We start from the raw sequence: 24,018 nt of genomic DNA, 5'->3' as shown, positions 1-24,018 counted from the left end.
TTTGTCCTTTGTCTCCCATTCCAATAGCATCTTATAATTTTTAAATATCACTTTAACATTACAGTTTAACAGGTCACTTTCTAGTTGTGATGTTTGTTCCCCAAATCCCCGCTTCATATCCTTTTAAAATACTTCATTCAAATGATGATATTGTAACCATGTTGTTAACATCTCTGATAAATCCTTAAATTCTTTAAATTTAAATTCTTCACCTTTTCTTTTAATAAATTTCAATAAGTTGCCCAATTTTCCATCATATTTTTCTTTTTCACCTCTGTGGCTTCCAAAGGTGAAAGCCATAGTGGTGTTTTGGTCTCCAACAAGTTTTTATATTTATCCCATACTCAATACAAATTTTTCCTGATTATATGGTTTGTAAAACCTTTACATACTTTCACCTTTTCATACCACAAGTAAGCATTCCAACCAAAATTATTATTATGACCTTCCAAATCTAAAATATGTGATTTATTCAATAACAACCATTCCTTCAACCAGCACAGACAAGATGCTTCGTAATATCTATCAATATTTCATATTTTATTCTTGGTTTTTTTCCCTTGCCAGATATATTTGGAAATATCTTTTTGCCATTTGTTGAAACAATCTGTCTTGCCAATTGCTGGTATTGATTGAAACAAAAATAACATCCTGTGGAAGAAATAATAATAATAATTGTTATTTATACCCCACCCATCTGGCTGGGTTTCCCCAGCCACTCTGGGCGGCTTCCAACAAAATATTGAAATACAATAGTCTGTTAAGCATTAAAAGCTTCCCTAAACAAGGCTGCTTTCAGATGTCTTCTAAAAGTCTGGTAGTTGTTTTTCTCTTTGACATCTGGTGGGAGGGCGTTCCACAGGGCGGGTGCCACTACTGAGAAGGCCCTCTGCCTGGTTCCCTGTAACTTGGCTTCTCGCAGCGAGGGAACCGCCAGAAGGCCCTCAGCGCTTGACCTCAGTGTCCAGGCAGAACGATGGTGGTGGAGACGCTCCTTCAGGTATACTGGACAGAGGCTGTTTAGGGCTTTAAAGGTCAGCACCAACACTTTGAATTGTGCTCGGAAATGTACTGGGAGCCAATGTAGGTTTTTCAAGACCGGTGTTGAAATAGACAAACAACAGGCGTATGAATATACATTCAATTGATGTCTATTTCCTTTTATAACCAGGTGATTGTCAAATCTGGACCTGGCACCTTTCTCAGTCTGGCCGTTTATGATGACTGGATCTTCTGGACCGACTGGGTGAGAAGAGCTATTCTGCGATCCAATAAATATACAGGTGGAGATACAAAAATTCTTAGATCTGACATACCACATCAACCAATGGGCATCATAGCTGTTGCTAATGACACTAACAGCTGTAAGTTACCAAGCACACCATTAATATTTATTTATTGGTAGATAGTTATTTTTTTAAAATAAAAAAAAGTAAAAGGGTTATTTTTGTAGTTTATCATGCTGTAATTCCTTATTTAGTTATATACTAACCTTTTATATGACAGGAAAGTCATATACCAAAGGGGGCTGCAAGCTTAACTAAAGCATTTGTTGACAAGTGCTAATCTTCACAAGATGATGGGTTTGCAGTGTTCCTTTGGATAAAAAAAAAGATGAAGAATTCTCCTCAAGCCTTGTGCAAACACCTGAAAAGTTATAACCATAATCAGACTTGCCCAGCATGGCCACTTTTAACTTCATAGGCTAATGCGCAATGCATCTTGATATGGCTTGGAATTTGCAGGAAGGTCTTTGGAACTCACTGTCTGATAGAGATCCATTTCAAACTTCTTTGGGGTGAATGTCCCATAGCCTAAATTGCTCCCTAAGGCAGTGTAGTACTAGGCATTTATGGCATCATGCACTAGGGATGGGGATAAGTTTAATTCAGTTTGCATTGATATGCATTTACACTATGAATTTTCCAAAACAGTGTGCTAACTGAAGCACAGCTATCAAAATCTGAACTTCTCTGAATTTTGCAATGCAGTAGTCCAACAAAGTATAAAGATTTATATACTAAAGTGTGCCGAACAATGCTCACATTAGTGAAAATTGCATATATAATGCACTATTTAGATGAAATCACATGCAAAATGTAAAATTGCATGCAAAGCTTTGAAGAGTCACACTGAAATGCTCATGAATTGTCAAGAAGACCTTTAAAAAAAAAAAGAATTCACAACATGATGTAGAAAACTGAACTTAAAGTGGAAAATGAGAAACTGGGGTAAACAGAAATTGACAAGTTTGCCCATCCGTATCACCCACCATTACAGTGTCATAATAATGGGGTTAGACACATACTTCATGAAGGAACTAATGCCACCCAATTCAACTCCCTAATTCTTGTAATATAGTTACTATTGGCCCACTCATTAGACTGCTCCATTAACTGTGTGTGTGTGTGTGGAGTCCCCCCCCCTCCCCACATCACTGCTGTTTACCTGGACCGGCCTGGGCCAGGGCAGCTCCTAAATTGAGGTTTGTGTTGGATTGGCAGCAGCACTCCCACCATATGGTGCTACCCTCACCACCACCTAGGAGTGTGCGAGAAATTCTGCTTGGTTCTCATTTTAATGCAAATCTACATAATTGGCACATGATCTGAAGCACAGCTTTTTTTTGAGACCCACACTTCACAAAATTTTGCAATATAGTTCTTCATCTAAAAATGCATATAAAATGCCTATTATTAGTGTTAAGTGTGCATATAAATGCATTGTATTAGGGGAAACTAATTGCAGAAATGTGCACTAGCAGAAGCCAACACAAGGATTCCTGCTAGCATAATGGGACTTGTTACAGGTGGGTAGCCGTGTTGGTCTGCCATAGTCGAAACAAAATAGGAAATTCTTTCCAGTAGCACCTTAGAGACCAACTGAGTTAGTTCTGGTATGAGCTTTCACACGAAAGCTCATACCAAGAACTAACTCAGTTGGTCTCTAAGGTGCTACTGGAAAGAATCTCCTATAATGGGACTTGGCATACAAAGCTGTCCCCAAGTCTTCTCTGGAGCATTGAAACAACCCCCAGAATACATTGGGGGGAGCATGGGGAAAAGAGAGGGGCACAAGGTTCTGCTATGCAAGGAAAATCCTTTTTAACTGCAATATTTTTATTTTTATATACAGTTTTGAAGGTATCAACAATACAGACACAGATGAAGCACCTTACAGCTTCCTATTTTCCATTTTTTCCTCTATGTACTAAGAGCAAAGCTTAAAATTAATTTGTGTTTCCTTAGGTGTCCCATAATTTTGTTAGATTTAAATCAGTCAAGATTGAGTGGCTGGGGAAACCCAGCCACATGGGTGGGGCATAAATAATAAAATTATTATTATTATTATTATTATTATTATTAAGCATTCTGAACAATAAAGCAAGTAGTTCCAATTCAATATTAGATTACTTCATTTATAATGGTTTTATATTATAGTGTCTCTCCTTTTTCTCTTTTAGGTGAATTATCCCCTTGTGCCCAGATGAATGGGGGCCTGTCATGACTTATGTCTTCTGACCCCGATGGCCGTGTTAATTGTTTCATGTAGGGTGAACGAATACTTACAGATGATAACAGATGTGTGGCGTAAGTAACATTAATTGATAATAGCAGCAATCGGCAGCGGAGCTTGTCTCCACGCTGCTTGGGGTGTGTCTGTGTGTTGTGCACCCCAGGGGCGGGGCGAGGGATGGAGGACAAACAGAGCCCACCATGGCTGCTTAGTCCCCCGCCACTGGAACAGCACCAGGAACCAAAAGAATGCGTGAAACCATAGATATGAAATTTGGAACTGCAATCAGGTGAAGCAGGTTCTGACAGGGTAATTTCGTAGTAAAATTTAGTTAGATTGAAATCTTACAGCATATCTAGATCCAGCAGTATTTTTCTTGTATCTGCTAAATTGCCTGGATATATATTGATGAGAGCTTTTGAAGCATTTCTTTTATATATATGTAAGTGCTTGAATTTGCCCTTGTGCATTCCATGCATTATGTGTGCCTTACAATTACACATAAACTATGGGAGGAGTACCCAAACTTTTCCACTGCACCCTTTATCTTCTGTCTTAAGCTATCTGTCTGCCGTATGTATGACTCAGTGTAAAACTTTAGGGTAAAATGTTGGTTATAAATCAAATCAATAACAACAATAACAATACTAATTGTTATTTGTACATATCACTGCACAAATGTCAAAGAGTCATGACTGGTGGCAAACAGTGGAACTACCCCTCACAGCCTGCGAATTCTCCACAACCCATTACTCTCATAAAGAGAGTGATCTAAAACCACCAGCTAGAAAGTGAAGCAGCATTTTGAAATATCCAGAAAGTTAGCTGAGAAATGTAAGCCTTCTGCCTTACCATTCTCTAATTTTAGGACTTTTTGTACCTTTCTCCAATGAAATTTTCGGCGTTTTCCAAGAGTCTTTAAGGTGCTGCTTATGAGTGTAAACATCAATTAAATTTCATCAATTTTTCTATTTCCATATTTTGTTACATTAGTTGTATTTAATAATGTATATGATTATCTGAATACTTCACATCAAGAGGCTATTTAAAGAGCCTAGATGACTGGCTGGAATTAAAATGTTTCAAACTTTGGTATTGTGCATGTAGAGTTGATCTAAAGCAGTTTTTCTTCAATAAATTAAAGTGACTATATTATAGATATGCAAGTGCTTGTTGCATTGGTTCTCCTGTTTGGCATAATAATTGAGATAAACTGGCTCCTACAGATGATTTACAGTGAATACAAGCATGTTAATTAAAGCTGTAGCAGAGTTGCAGTTTACCACAATCAGAATAGCTGTGAAACTCATATCCTGTAGAGATCAATTCATCTCGTATGGACTGGCACCTGATTTGCAATGGTTCCAAGTTAATGTAATTAAAACATTAGTATTTCTTATTAACAGCTTATTTCAGTATAGACTTGGAACCACTATTAACAAACCATCAGCATACCACTAAGAGCACCTCACACAGCTGATTTGCAGTAAGTTCGAAATTGGAATTAATTTGGCAACATGTTCAAGTATTTTTACTTCCCAAAGGCATTAAGCTGTTTAACTCACACAGCTTTAGTATAGATCTTACCACTGGTTGTTAGGTAACGGATACACTACATTGTAATATTACATCTTTCCCCAAGTATGCTTTAAATTTTTCATGTGTGGAGAAATGAAGCCAAGAGGACACTTTTACTGTTGGGTATACTAAGTTACCACCAATTTAGTCCTTTGTTCTGATCCAAATTCATTGCTTTCGGTTCAGGTCTTCTTAATCGACAGTATGGAATCAGTAGTAGACAGTGGTAATCTGTGGTTGGCACAAATGTGGCACAAAAGGGTGGAATTCAACATATTGTTAAGCTGATTCATCAATTCAAGCATTTAAGTTGGCCAGGCAGGCCCATCTCCCCTCTGCTTCTCATGTGCACTGTTCTGGGAGTTCTTCTGACCTCCCAGAAACTGATTGGCAGGCACACAGGGGAAAGAGAGAGGAGACTCATTGCTGTGGCTCCTGCTAGTGCAGCTATTTAGTTGTAGAGTCGACCCCTCCCAACTTCTATGATTCTATTATTCCAAACTAGTCATTCTTAATTGAATAGAAAAAGAAATGATTCCGGGTCTCAGAACATCATGAAGTTGGACATTACACAAAAGGGGGGGGGGGTTCAATGGCTTGGGTCCAGGGTACCTAGTGTATGAGCTGTATTATAACATCAAAATTATCAGCAGCTCTAAAGTGGAATATTTGCAGTCTGAAATACACAACATTATGTAATATATATTTAGTTAGCTACCGAATTGCCCTTGGCTGTTGCACCATTCACTTTGAACTTCTGTATTTTGTTTTAACATTTGTTTTGATCTTCTTCATTTTATTTTATTATTATATTATTATTATTTTGCTTAGACTCTGTATATTTCCACCCTGGGAACTTTGGGCGAAGGGCAGATATGCATACTTTAAATAAATAAATGAACTTCTGCTTGCTTTTCTGTTGTTCACTCTTTCAGCTAAAAACTCCTCATGCAACTTTTACTCCGAGTTTGAATGCGGGAAATGGAGAATGCATTGATTACCAGCTGTCCTGCGATGGCATACTCCCACTGTAAAGACAAATCTGATGAGAAGTTTATTTTATTGTGGTAAGATTCTTTTATCTCATTGGGTTACATTGCCATATCTTGTTTCCATGTAATGTTTCTGACTAGCACATATAAGCTGATTAATAGCTTATAGACTCCGCTCCAAATTCCAAAACTTGCTCTCATCTAGCCATGTAATAGGAAGGTTATGTAAATAAAATAATAGTCTTTGTATTTTAATTTACCAGAAAATAGAAGCTTGCCGAAGAGGCTTTAAACCCTGTTCTAACCGTCGCTGTATTACAACTGATCACAGTGTGCGATGGCAAAAATGACTGCGGTGATGGGTCTGCTGAAACAGGCTGTGAAGGTACATTTTTGGAGGGTTTCTTTTCCTGCAGTATAATGTTTTGAATTTAGTATTTATTAAATTCAAGCAATCTGTGAGTGCCCTGAACCAATGACCAAATATTATTTTCACTTGACTACCAATAAAAGTCGTATCTGAACTCCAGAATTATAATTCAACTCACCACCCCACCTCCAATTCCAGTCAAAATATTCCAGTGCCACATATTTGTCGAATAAGTGTATGTAGAAATAAGCGTCTGCAGGCGTTTTTCACTTTCAGCAGCAGTACTGTGTGTGCAAAATAGGCCTCTGTAGGCAAAAATCGAGCAGTTTCAGAGTGCAAACGCAATGTGTCCTACATTGTGTGAGATTGATTGCAGATATCCCGAATCTCCCACCCAGTGATTAGTACTTTCAAATTGTGAATATTGTCATTGGTCACTTTCTGATGTGTCTACTGTAGTTCTACGTTGTAGATAAATATCTCAGACACTTACCTTATTTCTATCCTATATTTCTATCTTACTTCATTTACTTTCTGTCTGGCTTAACCAATGAAACAGCAGACTCAAGACTGTAACTGGCGAATCACTTTTTTTCTTTTTTTAGTGTGCAAAGTACAATGGCATTGGTGAAATGATAGGTTTGTTAGAACGTACAGAAATAAAATTAATTCTGTGAGGTGAAATATCTAAAAGAAAAGTAACATAAGGCAACTTGCATATGATAATATTTAAAGCATCTCAAATCAATTGGTTATAGTTGGATGGGGAAGAGAGTAACTGGGACCACTGCTTCATCCAGTGATTCTTCAGGCAGGGCACTTTGGCACACTCCAGCGCTGGCTTGCAAAAAATGTGTTATGCTTTCCCCTTTGTTTTTTGCTTACAATTGTTGCTGAGACTCTTACCATGATGCCACGGTCTCAATTAGTCTCACAGAAAGCAGCACAAGATTGCAGGAAGTCCCAAGCAGTTTATCTTAATCCGCCGTGGGTGCTCTGCTAAATCTATCATAACTACTGGGTATTTAGGCCAAGTATGGCCCAGATTAGCACAATTGGATACACATTCTTTTACAGGAGCTCAGAAATTTGTGTGTGCAGTTTTAAAGTCCCTTTTCAGCTTCTCTCAGCTCAAGGTGATCAATATCAATGCTTTTATTTTCAGACTTGGAGGTAGAGACTTAATATTGCACAGCACCTTCCTTAAACATGCAGAAAAAGGCTGCAATTAGAAACATAGGATCATAGAATTGTAGAGGTGGAAGGGGCTATGAGGGTCATCTTGTCCACCCCCTACAATGCAGGGATCTTTTGCCCAGGAAAATAATGGACTGTGGGATGAAGAAGCAAGGGGTATATAAAACACCACAAGGGTATTGGCTTGCAATCTTGAACAGGCCAAACCTCAAATGTGCATTTCTTGACTGTGGTCCTGATGTGTGTGACTTGTTACTTTTTAAACAAAACACATTTAAGCATTGTAATTAATTTAGTAGCAACTTAAATATCCCAATCCATGCAAGTTATGTTTATACCTTTCTTCCTCCCCTCCCACCAAACACTTCACCCTTTAGTTTTCAGGATGCACTTCAACAGAATTTCACTGTGCAGATGGAACTTGCATTGCAAAATCAGCGCAATGCAATCAGATTGTGGACTGTTTGGATGCCTTCTGACGAGAAAAACTGCAGTAAGGAATTTAGTTCTTTTTTCATTTGTAGAGATTTGTTTCTTATACTATACTGATATATAACTGTAAGTTTAATTAATTTGTGTGGTGTAATTCAATTGGTAACAGGCAATGCTGTGATTGTGGAAGCTAAATTAAGCAACCACTGTCAAAGAAATCACAGTGATGAGATCCACACTGAAAAGAGTATATATTCTAATGTATGCCCATTCTGTTTTGTGTACTTCAGATAGCACAGACTGTGCTCACTTCTATAAACTTGGAGTCAAATCTTCAGGATTTATTAGCTGTAATTTTACATCACTTTGTATACTACCAGAATGGATGTGTGATGGATCTAATGACTGTGGAGATTATACAGATGAACTTAAATGCCCAGGTAATTATGGAAATAAAAATAATTTCTATATTTATTCATGATAAAGAATTATTCATTAGTGGCATTGTTTCTTTATTTTATGTTGAGTTCTCTTTGACAAACCTGTATAAGGAACACTTCTGCATATAGGAGGAAGTGGCAATGTTGGTAATTCCTTCAGTGCCCTGAGAAATTGGTCTAGACAGCTGAGGAACTGTCCAAAATAATGCAGAAGGTGATACCAATATTGGGAGGGGAGGACAGACTAAAAGAATGGCAGAGACATATTTCAAGGTATTTGTGGCAGGGAAAGCGTACTCGAATAAAACATTTAAACATGATTGACATCAGAGCCCGAGGTGGACTGGCTCTACCCGACATAACCTTGTACTATGATGCCACCTGTCTTACATGGCTCAAAGAGTTGTGCTGCCTGGAGAACACCGAATTATTAGATCTAGATGGTTTTAATCTACAATTCGGGTGGCATGCATATTTGAATTATGAAAAACATAGGGTGCATAAAGACTTTTCCAGCCACATTATTAGAGGCTCTTTATTAAATGTTTGGTTAAAATATAAACATTTGTTGGAACAGCGGGTCCCGTGGTGGAATTCTTCTCTTGAGGCGCTGGCGATGAGACGAGGAAATACTGAGGCTAACTGGCCAATTTATAGATTACTGCTGGAAGAAAAAGATAAAAAATTACAATTAAAAACTTACGAACAGATTAAAATCCAAGTTAAGGGCTCGTTTCAATGTCATCAGCTTTTCGAGAGATTTAAAATAGATAGTAAAAAAGAATTTGAAAAAGATCATTCTAGATTTGAGTCGGAAGTTATAAACTCTAATACCAAAACTCTCTCGAAAGCCTACCTACCGCCTTTTGCTGGATTGGCTAGTTGTGGAAGAGGAGGTAAAGTGGTGATGATCCATTGGACACAGGACGTAGGTCACAATATACTATCTTTGAGATGGGAGACATTCTGGAAAGAAAGTTGGAACTTTACATCTAGCTGTGCAATTAGAGAAAATCTAAACATTTGTTGGAGGTGCGAGGAGGTGGGAGATTACTGTCACATCTGGTGGAAATGTAAATAATAAATTTATTTTGGAACGAGATCCACCTAGAATTAGAAATTATTTTAAAAACAAATTTATGAAATCTCCTGAAGCCTACCTCCTTGGGATCACCACCCCTGATATACTAAATAAATTTAGGAATTTTTTTTCTGAACTCCTCGCCACGGCAAGAATCTTAGTAGCATCCTATTGGAAAAGAGGAAAGCCTCCTAGCAAAAAAGAATGGTTCAGTAAAACTATTGAATATATCGAACTGACAGTATTATCAGAAAAAATAATCCTAGAGGCAAAGTCTTAAAAGAGTGGGATAGCTTTCTAGGTTATTTAAAAATGAGGTGTGATATGAACAAGCTATATGCTTTGCAATAGCTCCTGTAACAAATTATTAATGACATGTGGAGAGTTTATTTCCAAGATTAAGGCATCACATAAGTGGATATATAATAATTGGCTTCAGTGTTAAAGTTTTTTGTGCTTTTGTTTTTTAATATTATTGTTGTTATTATTATTATTTTCCATTTTGAAGTGATGGAGAGCAGGTTGAGGGAAGTCAATATTCATACAATATATTGTATAAAATATTGGGGGGGGGGGGAATTGTGATTAAGAAAATCATGTATAATCATCCAGTCTGTGTAAAGAGATTAGTATATTATGAAGGAATATATGGTTATTTTTTCTTTTCTTTTTGGTTATGTCTAGTGTTTTTTTAAAAATGAAAAATGAATAAAAAATATTTAAAAAATAATAATAATGCAGAAGGTGGCATGACAGCATGGGGAAGAGAAAATTGGCAAATATTGCCTCTTCCCTTTCTCCTGTGGGAGCCTTTGCTGGATCAAAACCCCTTCCATGAATGGAAGGAGTCCTTCTATTTAGTGGATCGAACCCAGATGATCTTTTCTATGTATATTTCAACCAAAATTCCATGACGACCAGAAACAAATTGCTTTTTTATTTTATTTGCAGTTCGAAACAAGCATACATGCGAAGAAAATTACTTTAGTTGTCCAAGTGGGAGGTGTATTCTGAATACCTGGGTATGTGATGGTCAAAAAGATTGTGAAGATGGAAGTGATGAATTGCACTGTGGTTAGTATCTTACCTCACTGTTGCTAGTATCTTATCTTTGAACCATGGATGTTTGTGCAAAGAGATGCTAATTGAAATCTGTGCAAGGAAAACTGTTATTTTAACAAATCTCAATGAACAGTTTGAAATCCTTGCAAATTATATAGGCATGATACATAGCATAGCAAACACTTTATTGTATAATTTGGTCATTTAGGCTCTAATCATATACGTGTATACCTTGATTGTAGTCTAGTATAGATCTGTAGTGAGTGATGCAGTTAGGATGCAGTCCAGCCCCCTGCAAGGACCATCAGAGAGCAGCATAAAATAAGTAGTATAAAATTTGGTAATGGTGGTGCGGGAGGAGGAGAGAAAAAAATGTTGTGTGCTGCGCAACTGAAATAATACATGTTGGCTTCTAAAGGAGGGGTGCAAGAAGACCATTCATTCCGGAGTCTAAAATTACCTAGGGGCTGACTTTGAAGTGACATGTATAGGATTGTGCTGCTATATTCCTTTACTAGAGATCAACGGACTTATAAATATATTTTGGTGTGATGAGAGTATGCAGAGGAGGTGGTGGGGAAAGAGATGATTTCCACAAATTATTCCTTGCTACTTCAGTCTCCTGAAAAGCTGTTCTGGGGGGATGGAGAACTTTCTGGAACAATGAGGGACATGTCAGTGGAGGCTGCAGAAGGACAGATAATCAAAATCTGCCTTGCTGCAGGACTCCTCTGCAATTTCAGAGGGTTTGATATGTATTACTATGGTGGAATGTCCCTCACTGAATATTTAGTCACTCAAAGAACACTGCCACTTTTCTTGTGATGGCCTATATATATTTATTACTGTTAGATTGCACAGAACCATACAATTTCAAGCTGTTAAGGAAATTTGTAATTATTTCGATCTTAGAGCTGTTTTGTTTTTTTACAATATGTTCGTGAAAACTTAAAATACCTTTAGTAGTGGGCAAAAGTATTCACATAATGCCTTGTAGGATATTTGTTTAACATAAAATTACATTTTTAAATGCTTGTTGGAAGGCATGGATATGTGTCTTTTCCTCTACATAGCTGTGTGCTCTGTGTGGCACGTTTTTTTGAATAGTAGAACAAGAATTGTTTTTATTTACATTTGTTAAAGATGGGAGGTAACTTATAATATGATTTAAAGATATACAAACAAGCTTAAGATCATACTAACAATGCCCGGAGAAGCTGAGCAAAATTCCATTGGTGCTTTAGGAATTTTGGAGGGAATTTCCAGATGAGCAATATGTGAAATGAACTTCATCAGAAATTTCTAGGAAGAATTTTGCTTGTCAGTAGGGGTGGGGGGAAGCATGCTAGAGCTTTTTTCATAGTGTTGATATTGAATCTGTTCCTATTGAATATATGCGACACCTATCATTTACATGCCCTTGCAGATTCCTCTTGTTCATGGAATCAGTTTGCTTGTTCTGAAAATAAGTGTATCTCTAAACAATGGACTTGTGATGGGGAGGATGATTGTGGAAATGGCTTGGATGAAAGCAAACCTATATGTGGTGAGTACTACAATGATACAAATATGAGCTTGGGGTGCACATTTCAAAATTACTTGGCCCTGAACTCTTCATTCAGTCAACTCAATGAACAACCACCAGAAATAAGTATTGGAGCGTTATCATATTCTGTAGGATTTCAGAAATATATGTAATATTTGGTATCCCTTATAAGACATACGGTATTGTGCAGTAATAACAACTTGATGAGCAATATCCAAGTTCCTTGAACCAGTAGTGGCTGATGGGGCTGTGCAGGCGCAGCCGTGTTGCTCTTCTGATTTCCCAATGCTGTGCATCACTGCCAGTTACTGAGAAGGGAGGAAAAGGCAGTAAGGAGCTCAGCATAGGGTGGCACAGAAGTGGACACAACCCTACAGTCTCATTGTTGCGCCTGCACCGTCCCTGCTGAGCAGCGCAGTCCCACCCATGCATGCCCCTGACTGCTACTGACTCAAATGTATTGTCCTTGTTGTTTGACTTGAGATTTTAGAAATCATTAAAGAAAATTGTAGTATATATTATTTTATTTTTAACAAGTCACTTCAGAATTTAACTTTTGTACGTAACAAATAAAATTAAAATCATACCAAAAATTTTTTTCCAGGCTCCGTAACCTGTGCCTCACACATGTTCAGCTGCTTAGGTTCCTATGCCTGTGTTCCTCAGCACTGGCTTTGTGATGGTGAAAGAGACTGTCCGAATGGAAGTGATGAGCTTGCTACTGCAGGATGTGGTATGAACCATTTTGCAACATACATAAATAAGATGAGGGGTTGCCGTATTTATCTGTACCACTGTATTGGTGGCTGACAATAACTTGACATTTTTCCTTTATAAGTTGGTGGTTCACTGTCTTCCGTTCCATTTTTTTTTCTTAGCTCCTAATAATACTTGTGACGAAAATACTTTCACATGCCACAATAAAGTCTGCATTCCCAAGCAGTTTGTATGTGACCATGATAATGACTGTGGAGATGGATCGGATGAATCGCTAGAATGTGGCAAGTATAATTTTTTTACACCTGAAAGCTTCAGCGAAGAAGGAGGCACTCTTAAGATACTTTTGGGCTTACAGTGGTGCCCCGCTAGACAAAAATAATTCGTTCTATGAGTTTTTTCGTAGAGCGAATTTTTCGTCTAGTGAAGCGGCAATGGCGCGCGGAGGTTTTCGTCTTGCGAAGCAGCCCCATTGACTTTTTCGTCTAGTGGGGCACCACTGTATGTCATCTGGGGCTTTAATGTGAGCACCATGAAGTGGGTGTGGACACAAACTGGCAACCAGTACAGCTATCTTAAAACTGGAGCTATATGAGTTTGAAATGAAATAATAGACAGTAATTTGGCTGCTTCATTTTGAACCAGTTTAAATTTGCAAGTTCCCAAAGAAAGAAGTTCTGAACAAATTGTGTTTACTTTTGCTTTTTCTATTATGTTTTTCCCTAAAACATTTCCCCCTAAAATAAGGCATTTGTAGTAGTACATTGATTCACTATAAATGGAGCATTGTGAGAAGCTCAAGCTGCAGTCCTATGCACACCTGGGAGAAACTCTGTTAAATTCAATGTGAGTTACTGAGGACACCTGTATGAGATTGCACTGTTAATCTCTGATACAGAGACAGGTCTTAATGCTGAAGTTTGTGTGCTCTGTATCTGTCTGCTGACAAGGATAAACTCCCCACAAATAGAATAAAATCGTTTGAAGAAAGTAAGTTAACAGGTTTTAAATATCTTCTTCTAAGGAAGCAATGCTCATATTCCTTTAAGATTTCTGTAGAGAAAATCTTTGCCTTTTCAGAGCAGTTTGTCAATGTATTAAAACGGTTTCTAAGAAGCACCAGATATTTGATCTCTTCAATATGTCCAATTTGACAGAATGTGGAATCCAGTCAACTTTAAATAGACCATGGAGTTATCATTTATAAATCAGTCGCTATGTATTTCTCTTGAAAACATACATTTCATATTTACCAGTAAAATCAAAGAACAAGGGGGTAAACAGATATTTCTTTGCTGTGGATAGAGTATTGGATTCGGAAATTTCAGAACTTGGTATCAAATTGGAATTGAGCCATAATACTTATTGGGTGGCTTCAGCCAGGTTACTGCTTAACTCACAACAGAATAATTTTGAGTAAAGAACTCTTAACTGACAAATGTATTGGATAGTATCTCTTAGAGTGGTAAATGGCACTATTTAGCAGGAAGAAATCGCAATGAAAATCCTTGTTATTATATATTTTATATGGCTGTTTATTTGTATATATTTAAAAATTTTATATATGGATATTTTATGATGGCCTATACTTGTAATGCCTAATAAAGGTTTGGCAAAGTAAGTAAGAAAGTTTATTGTTCTAAACCTCAAACCCTTTATATTTGTCAGATCAGACACATTTCTAGTCTGTCTTCAAAAACTAGTTTCAGTGTAGAATTCCAGGTCATGTGAGCCCAGGCTATAGCCATTTTGCAGACATGTCCCAACCCTATCATATTTAGCAGAGATCCAGAAACTGCTAAATCTGCTACTGTAGTTGCTCATGAAGAATTGTAAGCCCTGTGTGCCCTGTTTCATGGCTGGAGACTGTTCTGCTTTGTCAGAGTAGTTACAACAGCTTCCAGCCATGGAAAAGGGTGTTGTGGCCCTGTAGCTCCTTGCTGAAAGCTGTTGAAACTGCTCCTTTTGGCCATACCATGGTCACCTGTAGAGGCACAGCAGCCAAGAAGGAGGTGGATAGTTCAGTCACCACTATGGCTGTAGTTTGCATCTGCTAAGGAAGACATCTGCAAAGTACTTGGAAATGTTCTATGGATCAGCTCCTGTTTGAAAAAGATAGATAGTACCTTTTTTGGAATATAAATATTAGAGGTCTATATTATTAATGTTTGGCCACTCTTTTTTAGGCTATCGTCACTGTAATCCTGGAGAATTCAGCTGTGCTGATGGAAGGTGTCTGTTAAATTCTCAGTGGCAATGTGATGGAGATTTTGATTGTCCAGACCATTCTGATGAACATCCAATTAACATAAAATGCAGAAGCGCAGGTTCAGCCTTTAAAATATTTTTACAATTAAATATATGTGTAAAATAATTTAGCATTGTTGTTAAATAATAATGTACTTTTCAGTAAAATTTGGTGTTTGTGGAGTGTTGAGAGAACATTCAGGCCATGAAGAACTAAGGGAGGATCAGGCTCTCAAATTGTCCAACCTAGGGTTAGTAACGTAATTCCACAGCAAAACTGTAAGTCTCGGCCTATCTCTGTTCAAAATCTTGAACATCAAAACTACAACTGCATCCTGAAAACTGCAGGTGTGCAAATTTGCATATTTGCAAGGAACACAAGTCCTTGGTAGTTCCTCCACCCTCAGAAGCTCAGGGCTTGGTGACCGGGAATATGCCATTATCTGTGGCAGCCCCTAAGTTGGGGAACCCCAACCCCCACAGAGATGAATCTGGTGCCTTGTTTATACAGCTTCCAGTTAATGATGAAGATGTACCTCTTTACCCTGAATTTTGACATCTGAGGTGTATATTTTTAGGACACACCTTACTTCTGTGATTATAAGTTATTTAAAGCTGTTTTTAGTATAGTGTTTTAATGTTGGAATCTGTCCTGGAACTTTAAGGTGAAGGGTGGGTCATCATCATCTTTAATGAGACAGTTTGGTACTGAATCTGCCTTGGTCGCCCTGATGGATAATCTCTGTTAGAAGGCCAGCGGGAGTATAACCCTGTTGCTGTTACAAGATCTCGCCTTGGCTTTTGACCCTCCTGGACTGTGTATGGGAGATGGATATCAGAGGCATTGATCTGTGGTGGTTCTGGTCTTATCTCCAGGGGAAGTTCCAGAAAGGAGTACTGGATGAGAATTTCTCAGCCCCCGGATCTTAAGCTGTGGGGTGCTGCAGGGGTTGTTGTTGTTTTATTCCCCCTATGCTTTGATCTTCCTGCAGAGGCAGGACCCACTGTTCTATATTTCGCAACATGAAGGCCTTTTCCCACTTTATGCTAAATAGTTGATAGACAGGAGGAAACTCAAAAGGGCCAGATGAAATCCAGCTGAGGGCCACACTTGGGCTATACATATAGGTGTTGAAGGAAAGAAAATATAGGCAAAACTTGTATTTACTATTTGAAACAAACCAGCAGTATGTTTATGACTAATCATAGTTACACTGACTGGTGGTGCAATCCAGTGAAACTTTATATAAATGGAAATGTTGCTGTGGGATATGTAAACAGAATATGAAAGGGCTGGACTGAATTTTCACGCATGATCTGTTTATAAATTAAGATGCAGCCCACATGTTAATCCTGACACATCTCAACGTTTTCATTGCAATCCATTTGTGTCCTTTCCCTCTTGTTTCTTATTTTTAGAACAGTCATGCAACAGTTCCTTTTTTATGTGCAAAAATGGCAAGTGTATTCCCCAAGAAAATGTTTGTGATACTAAACAAGATTGTGGTGATGGATCGGATGAGAGAAACTGCCATATTAACGAATGCTTGAGTAAGAAAGTCAGTGGCTGTTCTCAAGATTGTCAAGATCTTCCTGTTGGGTACAAGGTTGGTAGTCCTGGTGTGTAAAATAGTACATTATAAATAGAGTTTTAAATCTTAAATTTGACTTGCATATGTACCATTAACATTAAAATTTGACACTTCCTGGAGAAGAGAGCACACCTTGTGCTCACCAGCTTTTGCTATTCCATTAATATAATACAGAGGGTATAAAACTCTATGACTAATACTAGATTTTGTTTTATATGTCTTGAGGGTGGGGGGGCAGGGCAGAATGTTTCATCGCAAGCCAAATAAACTGAAATATGTCTGAATATCTTGATATGCCTTTCTTTTGGTCAGAATAAAGGATTATTCTAAACCCTTAAAATCTAAGACTAGGACACTGCATGGCAAACTGCGTAGTGCGAAGCAGGGGTAGGAAAACTGTGGCCCTTCTAATGCTGTTGGATTGTAGCTCCCATCAGTCCCTCCCACCATGGGAATTGTAATGCAGCAACAACCAGAGAGACACAGGTTCCCCACCTCTAAGGCTATGAGCTAAATATTTTGGTGAGTAGTGAGAAAAAGAGAAGCAGACTGAGGGAAGCAGCAGAGGGGAAAAAATGTATAGCAATGTCAATCATCTTAAAAATATTTTAATTGTTCACCATTTTACCTTTAAATGTTAATCTCCCACAATTTTTTGCCCAGAAGTTCACAATTAAAAGAACATTAAAATGTCTACAAAATTATGTGAAACTATTCCCGTCACACTGAATAACCAGCAGAAGGAAATATCAAAATAACACCAATGAATTAAATATATGACAAACTAAAAATGTGTTTACAGCTTTTTTAAATTAGCATGAAGACTGAGCTTGATGATACCCACTTTTTGAAGCAGGAGGGGCAAGGAAATTTCACAATCCTAGTACTGCTGCCCCATTGACTTCCCCCCAGTACTTTTGGTCAACATGTATAAATGCTTCTAGCATCCCATGTCTAATGGCTGGGAAATGAAGAGAAAAAGTATGAAAAAAAAGTAGAAGAGGAATGATAGAGAGGAAAGAATTGGAGGTGGTATGAGGAATATTTTCCCTTAAGGTTCTTTAAAGCATTGAAGGGAAGGTCTATCTATATGTGTATGTATGTGATGGGGGGAGCAGAAGCTGCTGAAAATATTTCTGCCTGCTAGCCGAGTATGACTAATATGAAAAGCTAGGTTCCTCTCTTCTCTGCCCTGCTTTGGCCATGGAAAGAGCAGGATGGTAAACTTTAGTGTAGCATTTAGCAATGGAGACAAGGAGATCACAGTCATCTGTATGCTTTGGGTAGATCTTCACAGTTCACTTCTAACTTGTATCCTCAAACCTTGCTACCTCTTCTCCTTCATAAAGTGGGCTTCAGAATTTCTTACACAAACATGCAGCAGAAATATAAAACTTCTGCTATGGAAAACCACCTGGAGAGGAAGACTAGGTGTGAATTGTCTTTTAAAAGTTATTTTAGATGTTTATACTGTATTATAAAACAACATTTTGATCACATTGATACCATGCCTGTGCAGAGAAGAAAGCAGCTACCCTTAGGGTGTCTGGTGTATAATTTGCTTTTATTTTTCCTTGTAGTGCAAATGTTGGCCTGGCTTCTACATGAAGGATGATGGCAAAACATGTGTGGATATTGATGAATGTTTGTCTGGCTTTCCGTGCAGCCAGCAGTGCATCAATACGTATGGCACCTACAAATGTTTGTGTGCAGATGGTTATGAAGTGCAACCTAATAACCCAAATGGCTGCAAGTCTCTTTCAGGTATCATTTGCTTACTTGGCTTCCAGAATTTTATTGTCTCAGTGCATTTAAGCTTAGTCATAACTAAGTACCATGGAAAGCAATGCAACTTAAGTTAGTTTTGACATTTTCTTTTAGTCATGCAGGTTTAAGACCTAAACATACTTTAAAAAAAAAAATTATCTGTGTAATGCACAATGCATTAAACTTTCCGGTACTAACCAAACTGTCTTCAGGCATACTTCTTCTTAGGTAAAAATAGATGTTTGTCCGGATGTAAGCATATTGTCCCATCATTTGTTTCACATTATGGGACTGGAACTAGAGAAAAGCATGTGGAAGGGAGCTGGAGGAAGCTGACTTTCCCCGGCAGCTCCTCCATAAATCCTCTCCTGAGGGTCAGGTAAATGGGGCCTGCTGAATGGGACAGGCTGTGGTGGGGGCTGAGGAGGAAGGAGGGTCCCTGGAAATTGGACGGATGCACCTTTCACAAGCAGGAAAGGGCTAGTGGGAATAGAATTGATGCAAATGTTATTTAATGTTCAGTAGGCCCAGTTGCAAAAGGCATGTATTATTGGGAAATTACAGGGAAACATTCCACAAAATACACTGCACTGGAGCTGCAGCCATCGCAGGATCGTGGAATATCCCTCTTGGGAGTTCCAGGCGTACCTGGGGGAAAAAGGGGTCGCGCAAAGGCTAAGCGGACCCGTCGCTTCAAGGGGGGTTACCTTGAAGCTCAGTGTACCCGGCAGCGTCATTTGCTGCACTCCTGACCTGAGGTTTGAGCATGAACTTCAGGAACAAGGGGTGAAAAGCGGACGCAAGTAGGGGACATCGCACCCCCCCAGCGGCGCAAAGCCTCGAGATCCGGATAAAAGCAGCCCGCTTCCAAGACAAAAGGGAAAGAAGATAAAAAACGGGAGCAGCAGGAAAGATCGAGCTGCCTATAATTTAAGAATTGGCAACTGTACAGATTTGGACGGGAGTAAGAGACGCAAAAAGGGAGTCCGTCTCTACTCTGGCGAAAAGATGGCGCTGGGCATGACTGTGCAAGACGAACAAAAAAACAGCGTTCCTGTAAAGTGAGTAAAACCCGTTTTGACTGACTACCCGGGAAGTAAAACCTACGGGTGGTTTAAAGGACTTTATTAACATAAAGAAGAAGAAGAACTAGAGTATATCTGAAACCCAAGGGATCTTGCGGGGGCAGAATAGAAGGAAAAGTGACTTTTGAAAATCCTTTAAGAGACTTTTAGATCGGCTCACCATCGTGTCGGCAGACCCAGAACAGAGAGAAGTGAAAGGAGAGGAGAAAGGAGAAAGGAGAAGGGGGTTTTGCATGACACGGTGGGGAAAAGGGTTGTTTTGAGAAGCTGAAAAGCACTGGGGTTTGGAGAGATCCGTAAAGCTGTTACATTGAAACCCTTGAAGCCCCCCTCCCTCCGAGCGCAAGAGGATCAGATCGGCAGGCGGCGGATTGAAGTAAGGGGTATCGACCCCCGTGGATTACAAATTATCTTTTGGTTTCCTGGCTTAAGGGGTAACGATCCCTTGGATTACAAACATCGATTGAGCAGAGACTGAGAGTCAAAACGCTCGTCGCGGGGAAACCAGACAATTATTACAGCCGCCGGACTGAGCTTTTGGGTTTCGGGGGTGTTTTGGAAGGGAGGGAAGGGGAGGGAAGGGGCTTGCTTTTCAGGTGTGACTTTTAGTCGTTTCACTTTCCAGACTTTTTCTAGACTTTTTCCGATACTGATCGCTGACTGAAAGAGTAACTGTTGCCTATATTCAGTCTACAAAATAACAAGAGAAGAAATGGAGCCGCTACAAAGAAAGTGAAAGCAACTCCGGGACTCCGGTGAACAAAGAAAGCGAAAGTAGGAAGACAGGATTATTGAACTGAGTAAAAAATAGACGCTCTCCACAGACTATTAGGCGCCACCTATAGGCAGGAATTGGTCTGTAGGGTAAAAGATTGTAATTTAGGAGAGACCTGGGTCCCCTAGTGGTTGGAAAAATATAATAGAAGGTAAATTCTGAAGTAGAAATGAAGGGGAATAAAGGGAGTGCAACACCAGGGGATAGAAGGCCCTCAAAGCAAGAGGAAGGGAAAGAATGGGAAGGTCTATTATCAGAAATAAAGAAAGAAATAAGACAAAGCGAGCAGAATATTGAAAAAAAAATTACAGACCTGAAGGAGTCAATGGATGAGAAATTTGAGAAAGTAGTAGGAGAGCTGACAGAACAATTAAAAGATTTGACTACCAAATCTAAAACAATAGAAAACTCAGTAAAGAAAGTTCAGAAGGAAGTTAATCAAACGAAGAAGGACACGGAGAAGGTAAAAGAAGAAATTGGAGATCTAAACAGGGTCCAAGAAGAAATGCTGGACAATTTAGCCATGTTAGAACTCAGGCAAAAACAATTAAATCTCAAATTCCGCGGGATTCCGGTGGAAGCCAACGAGAATATAAGACAAAAATTAGTGGCTGAATTAGCTAGATGGCTGGACACGAAACAAGAAGTGGTGGAATATTCTATTCTGAACGCTTTCAGAATAGGGGTAAAATCTATAAAGGCCAGAGCGAAAAAATTACCAGGAGATTGCTTGGTAATGTTTAATTCATTAGATATCAGAAATGAGATTCTGAGATTAAGCCACTCTCGAAAATTGATAATAGGAGGCAGAGAAATTAGCATATATAAAGAAATTCCTGTGAGATTTTTACAGAAGAGAGGGCCTTATCATGCGTTGGCAGAAACCCTAAGGAAGAAAGGGATAAGCTTTCGATGGGAATTCCCCGAGGGATTGACGTTCTACTTTAAAGGCAAAAGATATAAGATTAAGAATGTACAAGAATTAAAGAAGTTCACCAGGAGATACCCGAAGGAGCTAGGACTGGAGGAGGAGAAGAAGGGAAAGAGAGTAAGAGAAATAGCAGAAAGGAAGAAGGAGGAAGGAGCAGTAGGAGGGGCAGAGGAAGAGGAAGAAGAGGACGAAGAAGAAGAAGGGAGAGAAAGAAGTGACCAGGAAAGTGAAGAGGGAGAAGAGGAAGAGGAACGGGAGAAAGAAGATAGCGAGAGCACCAATTTGTAGAAAGATTTAATAGAAAGAATTTATAAGACATCAGAATCGGAAACGAAATATGATTTTAAAACTCCAATCCTGCAATATAAATGGTTTAAACAATAAATGTAAGAGAAATAAAGTTGAACATGTTTTGAACAAACAAAAACTAGATGTCATATGTTTACAAGAAACCCACATTGCCAAAAAACACAGAAGAATATTAATAAATAAAAGGTTGGGTTTGGATTTTGTGTCGGCAGATAAAAAGAAAAAGCGAGGGGTGGTTTTTTATATAAAACAAAAGTTAGAACCTAAGCTGGTGTATAAAGATGAAGAAGGGAGAGTGGTAATTGTACAAATAACATGGCAAGGTGAGAAAATACAATTGGTGGGGATATATGCCCCGAATAATAAAAAAGCTAAATTTTATAAAAAGTTGGAGGAAACATTGCTTGAATTTGCGGATCAAAAACAAATCCTAATGGGTGATATGAATGGGGTTGTAAACCCGGCATTGGACAGATCCTCAAGAAGCTCAGGCTCAGAAGGTAAATTGCCAAAGACTTTCTTTACGCTAACAGAGAACCTAAATTTGATAGATGCATGGAGAGCCAAGCACCCTATAACAAGACAATATACCTATTTTTCGGAGCCCAACAAAAGTTCAGGGAGAATAGACCACATCTGGGTTACTAAAGGATTGTATTTTAAGGTGAACAAAATAGAGATCCAGCCGAGAATATTATCTGACCACAATGCGGTATATATGGAATTAAAGGGAGAAAGCACTAAAACCAGGTGGAGAATGAATGAGAGTTTATTTAATGATAGCAAAGTAGTAGAAAAAGCAAAGAAGGTATTAAATGATTATTTTGAATTGAATATGAATAAAGGAACAGACCTGAACATGGTGTGGGATGCCAGCAAGGCGGTGATAAGAGGCTTCATGATCTCCCAAGATATTGGTAAAAGGAAAGAAAGAGAGAAGAAGAAAGAAGAAATCTTAAAAGAATTGGAAGATAAAGAAAGGCAATTAACTCTAAAACCAGGAAATCAAGATCTGAAGCAAAATATTAAGGGGCTGAAAAACCAATTTGAAATATTAATCAATCAGGAAATTGAGTGGAAATTAAAATGGTTAAGACAAAAGAATTTTGAGCATGCCAACAAAACGGGGAAAGTATTGGCGTGACAATTGAAAAAAAGACAAGAACAGAGTATAATAAATAAAATCAAAAGGAATGAGGAAATAATTGAGAACCCAAAAGAAATTAAAAATATATTTCAGGAATTTTACAAAAATCTTTATCAGAAAGAACAAGAGAAGGAAGAAGAGATGGATTACTATTTAGAAAAGAATAAACCAAAAAAAAATATCAAAAGAGGATCAAGAACAATTAAATGCATTGATAACAGAAGAAGAACTCAAATGCGCAATACAAAAATTAAAAGGAGGGAAAGCCCCAGGCCCCGATGGCTTATCGACGAGATATTATAAGGAATTGGCATTTCAGTTAGTACCAAGGTTGTTGGAGGTGATGAATGGGATCTTGACCAATGGGAAAGTCCCAAACTCATGGAAAGAGGCCTTTATCTCGTTAATCCCTAAACAAGGCACAGACCCATTAAATGTCAAAAATTATCGGCCGATTTCATTATTGAATTTAGATTATAAATTGTTTACAAATATATTGGCGGACAGATTGAAAAAAGTTTTAAATAAAATAATTCATAAAGACCAAGCAGGGTTCCTTCCAGGTAGGCAGATGAAAAACAATATCAGAACAATTGTAGATCTAATTGAGTATTTGGATTTGAAAATACAGAAAAAAGTAGCCTTAATCTTTATAGATGCCGAAAAGGCTTTCGACAATGTATCGTGGCAATTCATGATGAAGGTTCTAGAAAAGTTGGAGGTGGGAACAAAATTCTTAAATGGGATTATGGCTATTTACAAGGAACAAGTGGCAAAATTAGTGGTCAATACTACATTAACAGATGAATTTACAATTACAAAAGGAACAAGGCAGGGATGCCCAATATCGCCGCTTCTTTTTATTGTTGTGCTAGAAGTCTTAGCAAATAAACTAAGAGACACAAAAGACATTAAAGGAATTAAGATTGGCAAAAAAGAATTCAAAATAAAGGCCTTCGCGGATGATTTAGTTATGACGTTGGAGGAACCGATGCAGAGTCTGGGAGAAATGTTGAAAGTAATAGAGGAGTTTGGGAAATTAGCAGGTTTTAGGCTAAATAAAGAAAAAACAAAAATACTGGTCAAAAATCTAAATAAGAACGAAATTGAGGAATTACAGGAAAAGTATGGCATTATGGTGGTAAAAAAGGTTAAATATTTAGGAATTTGGCTGTCACCTAAAAATATTAATCTGTTTAGTGATAATTATGATCCGACATGGAAAGAAATCAAA

The 24,018-nt window shown here is 38.3% G+C and overlaps 1 protein-coding gene across 1 annotated transcript in view; it reads left to right on the top strand.

Moving 5' to 3' along the window:
- The window catches only part of LRP1B (LDL receptor related protein 1B), a 754,577-nt gene that overhangs the window by 655,818 nt on the left and 74,741 nt on the right, over positions 1 to 24,018 (top strand). The window contains 18 exon segments of the mRNA XM_033164188.1: positions 1,172 to 1,364; positions 3,464 to 3,588; position 4,204; positions 6,030 to 6,070; positions 6,072 to 6,116; positions 6,118 to 6,158; positions 6,328 to 6,412; positions 6,414 to 6,471; positions 8,032 to 8,126; positions 8,128 to 8,146; positions 8,376 to 8,525; positions 10,558 to 10,680; positions 12,095 to 12,214; positions 12,819 to 12,947; positions 13,093 to 13,215; positions 15,118 to 15,258; positions 16,598 to 16,785; positions 18,351 to 18,534. Of these exon segments, the coding sequence (XP_033020079.1) occupies positions 1,172 to 1,364; positions 3,464 to 3,588; position 4,204; positions 6,030 to 6,070; positions 6,072 to 6,116; positions 6,118 to 6,158; positions 6,328 to 6,412; positions 6,414 to 6,471; positions 8,032 to 8,126; positions 8,128 to 8,146; positions 8,376 to 8,525; positions 10,558 to 10,680; positions 12,095 to 12,214; positions 12,819 to 12,947; positions 13,093 to 13,215; positions 15,118 to 15,258; positions 16,598 to 16,785; positions 18,351 to 18,534 (1,861 nt within the window).

The sequence above is a fragment of the Lacerta agilis genome, chromosome 1 (genome assembly GCF_009819535.1).
Source record: "Lacerta agilis isolate rLacAgi1 chromosome 1, rLacAgi1.pri, whole genome shotgun sequence".
In the NCBI taxonomy this organism is placed as follows: domain Eukaryota; kingdom Metazoa; phylum Chordata; class Lepidosauria; order Squamata; family Lacertidae; genus Lacerta; species Lacerta agilis.
This window is presented reverse-complemented; position numbering and strand designations above follow the sequence as displayed.